The 10,000-nt window shown below is 43.7% G+C and overlaps 1 protein-coding gene across 3 annotated transcripts in view; it reads right to left on the bottom strand.

Moving 5' to 3' along the window:
* Positions 1-4,004: 4,004 nt before the first annotated feature.
* The window catches only part of dysf (dysferlin, limb girdle muscular dystrophy 2B (autosomal recessive)), a 56,494-nt gene continuing 50,498 nt past the window's right edge, over positions 4,005-10,000 (bottom strand). For all 3 annotated transcript variants that reach the window (XM_079371036.1, XM_079371037.1, XM_079371035.1), the window contains 4 exons: positions 8,173-8,345; positions 7,945-8,054; positions 7,680-7,827; positions 4,005-7,521 (listed from right to left, as the gene is read on the bottom strand). In XM_079371036.1, coding sequence (XP_079227162.1) covers positions 7,465-7,521; positions 7,680-7,827; positions 7,945-8,054; positions 8,173-8,345 — 488 coding nt within the window. In that variant the 3' untranslated portion in view covers positions 4,005-7,464. The remainder of the gene's footprint in view (positions 7,522-7,679; positions 7,828-7,944; positions 8,055-8,172; positions 8,346-10,000) is intronic.

Here is a 10,000-nt window from a genome sequence, read left to right as displayed (position 1 = left end):
AGGCTTTGCAGATCAGAATCAAAAGGTTTGTGAAAGAAACCCTTTAATAAAAGATCAAACACTTTGATTTTTATTCTTTTTCATCTGTTTTTTTTTTTCTCTCAGATTTAAGTCTGTAACATGGATATTTTTTTATGTAAAAGCTGTCTGTATTTACCTCAGGTTATTAAATGGTGGAACCACAGTCTGCTTGTTTGTAAACCAAAAAAAAAAAAAAAAAAAAAAGCAAAACTTTTTATAATTAACAAAAAAATTGGAAAATCTAAATGAGGCTTTGGGCCAAATTCTTTTGATTCTTCGAGTCAGCGGCCACAGAAAAAATTTCAAGGAGTTAGAGTTTCAAAATAAATGCAACACTGAAAAATCAACCGATAATTACTGGGTTACAGGATGTGTGATGATCTCACTTTCCCCTCCAAAATAAGAGCGTCAGATGTTATAAGACATTCCCTCGGGACCACATCACTGCGCAGCTGGTCGAAACAGACGAGTGTGAGATGAAGCGAAGGATGAGGTAAAGAGCAGACCACCCTCTCCGACCTACCTGAGATCTGGACGACGTCACGTGTAGCATGTTAGCTAACGGTGACTCAACTCCCCAACAATTTGATGATTATCGTCTTGTTAAATTATACTGCTTTTTCCACTGAGCTGTTCAACTTGCATTCCTGACTGCTAGTTAACACAAGAACTAATGAGAGGAGCATGGCGTGTAAAATGACTTTACAGCCGTGTGTTTATGGTTCATGAACAACAGGAAAAAAAAAAAAAAAAACGTAACTGCAAAGTCACACAACAGAAATGCATTTTAATCCCTAAAAACTGTACGTATAAATTGTTGCCAGACATGTCGGATTTCGGAAAAGAAGCAAAACAAATTACTCACCTGTTGGATTGTCTGTATGAAGACACGACCTCCAAATTAATGAAGAACATACGACGTTAAGACTTTCACTTCACTTTGTATTTGTAACTTGTATCCAACGTGTTTGTGTTTAAAATTGGTCAAATTGTCTCGTTGGGTCAGGGTAAGGTCGACCGCCGAGTTCAGTCCACGTGAGCCTTTCCTTATTGGAAAGGCAGGCAATACTTTCCTGCACGTTTTTATTTATCTTATTTCATATTTTTATTTTATTTCTTTGTTTTCTTGTTTTCACTTTTTGCATTTGCGAAGCACCTTGTAACAAATTATTTTAAAAGTGCCATATAAATAAAGATTTACTTATTTAAGTTAAATTTGGGTTCGACAACAAAAGAAATGATTAAGTTATCTGAGAAAGATCGTAGGTCGTTGGTAAGAAAAGGAAATTTACCTGCATTCAAATATGGACAGTAGTGAAAGCACATATTTCACTTTCATGAAAGTGAAAGTGAAATATGTGCTTTAAAAGAAGTTCGCCTTCGGTTCCAAGTAGCTGAACCTTCTCCTTCCCTTACATCTGTGTTAAAGACATTTTTGTTTGGACCATCCAACCATCAACCCATTATGGGGTTTTTTCTTCTTTGTTCTGCATCAACTATAAAGTCCCTTCAGACTCTCGCAGTCTGTGTCTACTTAGAAACATCAGTCTTAAAAATGTCAGACCCATTTATTCTGATTTTACAGCGAATATGTCAAGTGAAGAGATTTTGATTGTTGGGGCCTTTAAAGTAGAACATCCTGGGTCGACTTTATCCACAATCATAAAAACTTGTTGTTCCTCTTTAAACATCTAACAAAGACCTGTTTTTTTTTTTTTTTCTCCAGTTGTTCGACTGCATCGTGTCAATTATTCATTTTCTTCCAAAAGTAAACTTTGAGTTAGAAGCCAGACAAGTGAACGTTGGCGCTCGTTGACAGACAGCTTCATGGAGTCAAACCCGAGGCGTGGATTTACGCTGTGGAGACGGCCTCAGAGGTGTCGGCACAAGCTGTTTATGCACATCTGTACACACGTGTGTGTGTGTGTGTGTGTGTGTGTGCTGAGGGCCTGTAAGCTGATATCAGTTTGAACTCTGGCAGTGTGAAGGACAGACTCACAGTCACAGATGGGACTACTGGGATCGTGTTGTCTTGAACTGTTTGATGTTAACACACCTTTTCTTCACCGCCGTGCGTCTGGATGCTCGAGGTGATAATGATACAACTAGAATCCTGTTTGCCAGCTCGCCCTGCAGCCTTTTTCCATCACATCTGGAGAGTGAGACACAGTTTGACCTCCACATGTTTCGAGGTTCCCCTGAAACACACACACACACACACACACACACACACACACACACACACACACTCCAAGAATCAGAATCAGCTCTCTTGGCCAGGTATGCTTTAACACACAGGGAAACTGAATGCACCGATGTTCGTGTGTTAGCTGCAAACTAAATATCTGTTTATTCATCAGTGACTCAAACAGCAGAGAGATGATGCAACAGGATCAGAGTTGCCAAGTCCGCTTGTTATAAGCGACTTTGGGCTTCTTCTGAAAAGCCGAACACGTCTTTAGTTGCAGGTTTTTGTTTTTGGGTTTCGCTTTGCTCCCTGTATGAACTTCTACTGATTCTCTCCACAATTAAGCAAAACACGAGATTTAGTCGGCGAGCTATCCAGCCACGCCAATCTCACAAAAATCTAATTCAAAGATTTTCATGATCACGTGTCGGTTGTCGGCGTTCATTCACCGAGTTGATGAAAGGGAGGAAACTGTTTGACTGCAGTTAGAGAGCTGACGAGGAGCGAAAAAAATAAAATAAGAGATTGTTCTGTCCTCGACACATGTTGGTGAAAATCTAGATTTTGATTTGGGCTTGTTTGTAAATCATCTATTAGAAGAGCTCAGTGGCTTGTTTTGGACTGATTTCCATAGACCTGGTTGCTTGTTTCTCTCACTAGATCTGGCAACCCTGAAGAGGACGAGGTGAAGGAAGACAGAGACGATGATGTCGATGTGATGAAGAACAAACTGACTCTACAGTCTGGAGTACGGAGGTCAGAGAGGCCACACAGCAGATGATTTTATTCCCACCAATACAAAAATCAAAACCCCAAATTAATTGAACCTCTGAGCATGCCAATAATAATAATAATAATAATAATAATAATAATAATATATAAAATAAGACGAAAGCACGCTTTCTATGTTGAAATCTGAGGAAACAGCTACAACAGAAAAGTTTGACCTTTTATTAAATATTGACTTCGACAACATTACGAAGAATTAGAGGGACCCAAAAATCATCCCTCAGACCAAATATTCAAATCAGCAGCTTCACAGATTCGAAACGGTTCAATTTCAACGAGTTAAGAAATCAGAGCGGGACATTCGCAGCTGCAGTGTGAACAAAGCCAAAGAACACAGAACATGTCACAGAGCAAGAGAGATAAGGAGTGAAACTACTGGAGGAGATTCAAACAGAGGGAGGTCAGAGCAGGGTGAGGAGGAGGAGGAGGAGGAGGTGTGTTTGGAGAAAGGGAAGGAAGAGGAGGAAGACAGTGAAGGTCAAAGAAAATGAGAGGGAGAGCCGGAGGACCACACACACACACACACACACACACACACACTCTACACTCTCTGTGGTCAGAGGTTCACCTGCAGTTCACGTTGACCGTCCGTAACAACACCCCTGAGAAGGAGAGGACGAAGGGGAGAATGGAAGAGGGGGGAAAAAGTGAGAGATTACGGGATGGGAGAAGTGAGGTATCAGGAGGGAAGGAGGAAAAGAAGGAGAGGTGGGAAGGCAAAGTCATAATTTAGGGCTGTTGGAGCTCAGGAAAAATGAGAGTTCTCAGTTTGACTTGTGCAGACGCAGCAGGTTCGCATCAAGGTCAGTCGATGAAACACACGCCATGCTGGACTTTAATTTCATGATAAATATTGAAATAAATGTTTTATATTTTTCTCCTGATTTTACTTTTTTTTTTAAGGCAAACATTTTCAACGCCGTAAAGCAACTTCCATATACCACTTTGCACCACAGGGGGGCGCCAACATCGATTTAGTCGTGCAAAGAGAAAAAAAACGCCACACTTATCAGAAATGCAGTTTTATTGATAATACTGACCCATAATGCAGTGCACACACAATATTGCTCTTTGATATGAAGAAAGAATACATTCAGTCTGTAACAATATCATCTGTACTCCCAGGCATGATCAAAAAAAAAGGATTCACAGAACAAGGGTGGGTTTTGAACCCGTTCCACCTCGACGGTCTGAGTTTTGTTGCAGTTTTTTGGCATTATGTGTTTTTACATGTAATAACAATAAGGACGCTTGTGTTAGAAGCTGAAGCGCAGTGCAGGATAATCCCACTGTTGTAGTCTTTGTAGGCTAACTGTGTGTTAAGGCTAAAGGCATGTTACGTTTACTGACAGGACTGATAATAGAGAAACAAAGTGCTAAGCTAACGCTAACGCTAACGCTAACGCTAACACATCTGCAGTCTGAAAAGAATCTCAAGGCTTTTTTTTCTTCTTTGTGAAAATAAAACAAGAACAAAAACATTGATTGACAGTCGGATTGTCTTCATGTTTTTTTTTTTTTTTAAGGCCAGTGTGTTTACATCAGCGGGATGGTTAAAGCTCTTTCAAATACACACAACTGTTTCAGATATTAACACACACAAATCATGTTTTTTCTAAATCTATAGACACTTTCAAAATGATGGTGATGGTAGTCGTCAACTCTGGCAATAATCCTGGCATAAATCAGAATCATTTCACCATTTTTAAAATATATTTACATGATGCATGAAGGCAGCTAACTCTTCAGTAGGCCGTGACTACGATGTTAGCGTATTATGCTAGCAGTAGGTAAGCGCCACTTGATTCTTCGTTTTTACTATTTTTGAGTTTGTGGCACTCGAATAATAAAGTTACAACTCAACAAGGACGTTACGTCTGTTCTGCCATTTGTCCCTTAGAAGTTTTGTTCTGGTTCAAAATGAACCATTTCCGGGTCGTTCTGCCACATCTTGAATTTCCCTCGTGATCAATAAAGTATCTATCTATGTCAGAGGTTTTGAATATGAAATAGAAAAATTAAATGGCCCGTCGTAAGAGGAGTGTTCTTCCTTTTCATTCTCAGAAGTGTAGAGCAGATGTGAGAAGGCGGTCTCACATCCAAGCAGGGGCGTGTCCACACTTTTTTTTTTTTTACGAGTGGGGGTGGCCCAATGGGGTCTTGACTTATCCAGGACTGGCATGACGTCTGTGGTTTGAAACGGCATTTTGAATATGGTAACAGCTGAGGGTTTATTTTGGCGTGGCACCTGGGGTGGCCAATGAGATTTCAAAGGGGGCCAAATGCCAAATGCCCCCCCTCCCCCTCCCTCTTTGGACACGCTCCTGCATCCACTGAGGGAAATAAAAAACAACCTAAAAAGGCAAAGACTCTTTTTTTGGGGGTAAAAGGAGACGAATGTTGTCATCTGAAAGTGAGAAACTTCCCCTTCGTCTTCACAAGTTTTAAAACTCCAAAGGAGCTACATCGCTGGGGTTAAACCCTCTCTGAGACACTGTCCAATAAAGTACCACCTCTGAGTCCATGAAACTTTGTGTTTACAAGGCTTGGTTGGCGAATAATAAACTGAAAACTGGACCGAACTGGACAAAGTCAACATTTCCACTGTGGTGCGACGCAAAGCTGAACTTGCGATGGCATCAGACAGAAAACTTCCAAACTCACATCTTTAAAGGCTTTAAAGGACAAAAAACAGACGACGATGAAATCGTGTACAATCTGCATTCACAAGTCCCTCTTCTTCTACCTTTCCTGCTCTGATCTTAACGAATGTCTGCACACGTAAAATAATGTCCTCAAACACTCACACACTCCAGTTTCTTAGGCACAGTGTGTGTGTGTGTGTGTGTGTCCTTATCAGCGAACATCGATCTCTCTAAAAACACACTTTGTACTAATAAAGCTCAACATCAACACCAGCAAATCCTCGACTTAACCTGCTGAACCCTGAGAGAGTGCTGAGAGACTGAGGAGTAGGGGAGCAGTGTGTGTGTGTGTGTGGGGGGGGGGGGGGGGGGGGGACCACGTGGAGAAGAGGAGGATTAGACGTTGGGATGGAGATAAACTTGTTGTTTTCAGCCTGACGTTTACTTTAAAGTATTTGTCCACACACTTGTCGATGCACTACGCGTGTTACAGGAGGACACCACTAGAGGGCGCACCAGAGAGCTCAGGCCGTATGAAACTACCGAAACGCCAGAATTCAACCTCACCTTTGACACTCGTACAAAATCGAAGTCAAAGAGCAAGATTCAAGATTCAATCCGACGTCCTCTGAACCCGACATTCAGTCAGTTCTTGTTTTTTACTACTTTCAAAAATTGCACAAAAAAAACGTTTGCAGTGTGCAAGAGAAAAGAGGCAGCATAAATGTCCTTACAAATGTGTAGTTAAAGGCAAGTGTATCCCAGCACTAAGGAGGAGAACGATGTGCAGGAGAGAAGGGGAGGGATGGAGAAAGAAGAAAGTAGATCAGGAGAAGGAACATAACTGAGCTGAGAGAAGGAGGAGAAGGAAGAGGAAGGAAGAAGAGAGGGAGCAAAAAGAAAAGTGAAAGGCTCGGTGGGAGGAGGAAACGAAGACTGCGAGCAAAGGAAAGGAAAGGAGGAAGAGGAGAAGGAGGTACATGAAGGAAAGGAGAAAAGTGGGGAGAAGAGAAAAAGAAGGAAGCGACGTCTCCAGAACAGAAACATACAGCTAAAATGTCTGATTGCACTTGAACGCAGCACAGCATGATCGTTAACAGGAAAGGCGAATCAAAGAAAGCTTTTTTTTTTAAATTCCTTTTCACAGAGTTTTTAAAGCGATAAAGTTTTGTCACCGCCGCCTGACCCGCTGCAGACACAGCAGGAGGTAACGAGATCAGACGTCAACATCACAACCTTTGATTCGCCGCTCCCCGCTTGTTCCAACATGGCGGCGGCGGGTGTGTTTATTATCCTCCCTTCTTCTCTGCACGAGGGCGGACGAGACGGAGAGAGAGAGGGATGAAAGAGGTGACGCAGGCAGGGGATGGCGAGGACCGCGGGCGACACCTGCTGAGATCTGATGGTGAGTTCGGAATACACGCTCGGTGCGGTAAAAACGGGAGTTTGTGATGAATGGAGACGCACAGATCTGATGGGAAAGGCACAAAATGGACACAACACACACACACACACACACACACACACAAATTTGAGGCGCTTGTGAAGCCTCCGGCGCCGTCGCTTTTACAGAAGCGAGTTGACTCGTCTTTCACACACACAGTCGGAGGGAGGTCACAAGTTCATCACCGCAGCAGAGCACTCTGAACGACCTCTGCGGCGTGACGTAGATCATTTAAAAAAAAAAAAAAAAAACACTTGAAGGGAAAGTATCGGGAGGATTGATCATCATTTGATCGGTAGAGCTCGACGTTATTTCTGTTGGGTTTTTTTTTTGTCAGCTTGTTCTCGGTACTTTTTTCTCCCCCGTGTCCTCCGTCGTCACTCAGCTGCCTTCGCTGGTCCGAACGGTCCGACCATTTTCATGGCTGCGTAGTTCTGTTAAAGGTGAAAGAAAGTAAACGTAAACAAAGACGACGACGTCAAAAAAAAACCTTTTTCTCCTCTTAAATCAAACATCAGTTTTAATCTTTCCCTCCTTCTTACACACCGCGGCAGTTTGTTTTTCAAACACACACAAAAAGAGATGAACTTGCCGGGAAGGAGTAGAGGAAGACGCCGAGGAAGAGGAGGATGAAGAAGAGGATGATGAAGAGGATGATGAACCACTTGAACCTCCTCCACAGGATGAACCTGAGGGTTTTATACGGGGAGGAGAACCACAGGAAGGAGGTCTCCGGACGTCTGGGAGGACAAAGAAGGTAAGGAGCCGTGTATGTCATGTATACGAGTATGTGTGTGTGTGTGTGTGTGTGTGTGTGTGTGTGCGTGTGTGTGCGTGTGTTTGTTTGTGTGACTTACTGGGGCTCCTCCAGGTGAGGGTTCATGTTGGGTTCGTCTCTGCCGTTTCCAGCCGGCCTCTCCTCGTTCTCCTGCTCCGTCACGATCTCCAGAGACATCTCCACCTTGCCCTGAAAAACACCAAGAAAACTTTTTTATTTTTTTATTTTTTATAAACATCCAGTTAGCGATGATTTTGGAGAAACTTTAAATGTCAGACGAGCAGATGAAGAATTTTTTTTTCCTCACAGCCAGGATCTTCTCCCCGTTCTGCTCGCACATGCACGGCCACCAGCCTTTGACCGTCTTCTGTTCAAACAGAGACACCAGCTTGTCCATCGGCTGGTCCAGCAGCTGCAGGGTGCACTTCTCTGGAGACTTGGCTGGACGCAGCATGTGGTTCAGGTCCATCACCAAGTGACCTGGAGACACACCGCGGGGTCAGAGGATGAGAAAAATGCATTTGGGTTCGGTGCCTTGCTCAAGGACACATCAGCAGTGCTCTCCAGCTACTCGACCAATTTCAAGATTTTGGTCCCAACCCTAAGTCCTGAACGGACTGGGCTACTGGTGCTTGGTCCTGAGTGATAAAGAGAGGAGGAGGTCTTGGCATGAAGGAGGCCGGGTTAGCGACGGGCTTTGAAGGGAAGAAGCAGGACTCTGAGTTGTGTTTGTTGGAGAACTGAGAGAGGGAGTGGGTCCGCTTTGGCCGGGTGGAAGTTCATGGAGGACTTTGGATGATGATTCACATCGATGAATGTTACTGGACTTTGAGTTTGGCAGCAGAGAAGCAACAGGTGGAGACGGACTGACAGAGAGGCCATTTCAGGCTAAAAGAGGGTTTTAGCGTTGGTTGATAAATATTAGTCTTAAGCTAGGTTTGTGAACGCCGGTCTAAGTAAAGCAGCATTATGGAGAATCCTGCTGTGAAGTGTTGATCTTTGTTGGGATTCAGTACGGACGGGTCGTGTATCAGCGGGAGTCTGACGAGACTCTGAATGTCCACATGAAGTGTTTTTCCAGAGTTTTCCTCAGTCTGACAGCGTGATGGAAGAAAACCCGGCTCGTGTCTGACCCTCACGCCGCGCAGGAACATTAACAGTCAGCGGTCCGAGCTGACGAGCCGAAGACAGGCGGGAATGGAAGAAATGCTTTGAGGCGGCCGCTCGCCCGCCCGACTGCACGAGGCGAGCGAAACCCTCGAGGTGAGGCCGAGCGAGACGGTGACAGACGGGAACGAATCAGAGTCTGGATTCCTCATCTTCCTCCTCCCGCTCTCACACCGCATACGCAAACGCTGCGAGCCCCGGCGAGCCCGCAGACAGTCACCCTCCCGTCGTTGGCGAGGAAAGAGAAGATGAAATGAAGCAGGAGGGAGAGAAAGAGGAGAGGCGCGGCGGTGAGTTATTTTAGGAGGACGAGGCCGGGGCAGCGTCAGGGGTGAAGGAGAGGCAGAATTTTGACAGCTTGAGCTCAGGAGAAGAAAAAATAAAAGGAGGCCCTTCCTCTCTCTGAAATGTGCCAACACAGCGGAAATGAAAGAGTGTTAATTCTAAAGATAAATGTTATCGCAGTAGTTCGTCTCTACGCACATCGCACATGTGGTTCTGGATGGATTTACCGCCGAAACACAGGCCAAAGACCTCTGAAAAACTGTCTGGGTGTCAGCAACAAAGTGAATTAACTGAATGTGTACACCTAAAGGCTTTTATGTACACCTCTGACTTACGCTAGGAGGTGTTCATCTTGGAAATATGGCGACCTTTCCAGCAAGCCTTTTTGTTTCTCCAGTGTAAATTTAGATTAAAGACAGTTCGCTGCTCCTTTTCTGTTGACCTGAACTGTTATTGTAGTAAATTTGATGAAACGTTTTCGTTGAAGATTTAACTCCACAGCTCAAATGTCTTGTCGGAAAACGGTCCAAGAAATCTACTTTTATTGTGTTTTTCTGGAAAATACTGAAACCAAACCTGTGAAAATACATTTATTAGCCAATGAAATTATTATTGATGTTGTGAGACATTTTTCTAACCCACCAGAGAAGCAGCATTTCTACCTTAAGAACTTGTCCACACAT

The sequence above is a fragment of the Symphodus melops genome (assembly GCF_947650265.1).
Source record: "Symphodus melops genome assembly, chromosome: 20".
NCBI classification, from domain to species: domain Eukaryota; kingdom Metazoa; phylum Chordata; class Actinopteri; order Labriformes; family Labridae; genus Symphodus; species Symphodus melops.
Note: the sequence above shows the minus strand (reverse complement) of the source record. Positions and strands in the feature narration are given on the sequence as shown.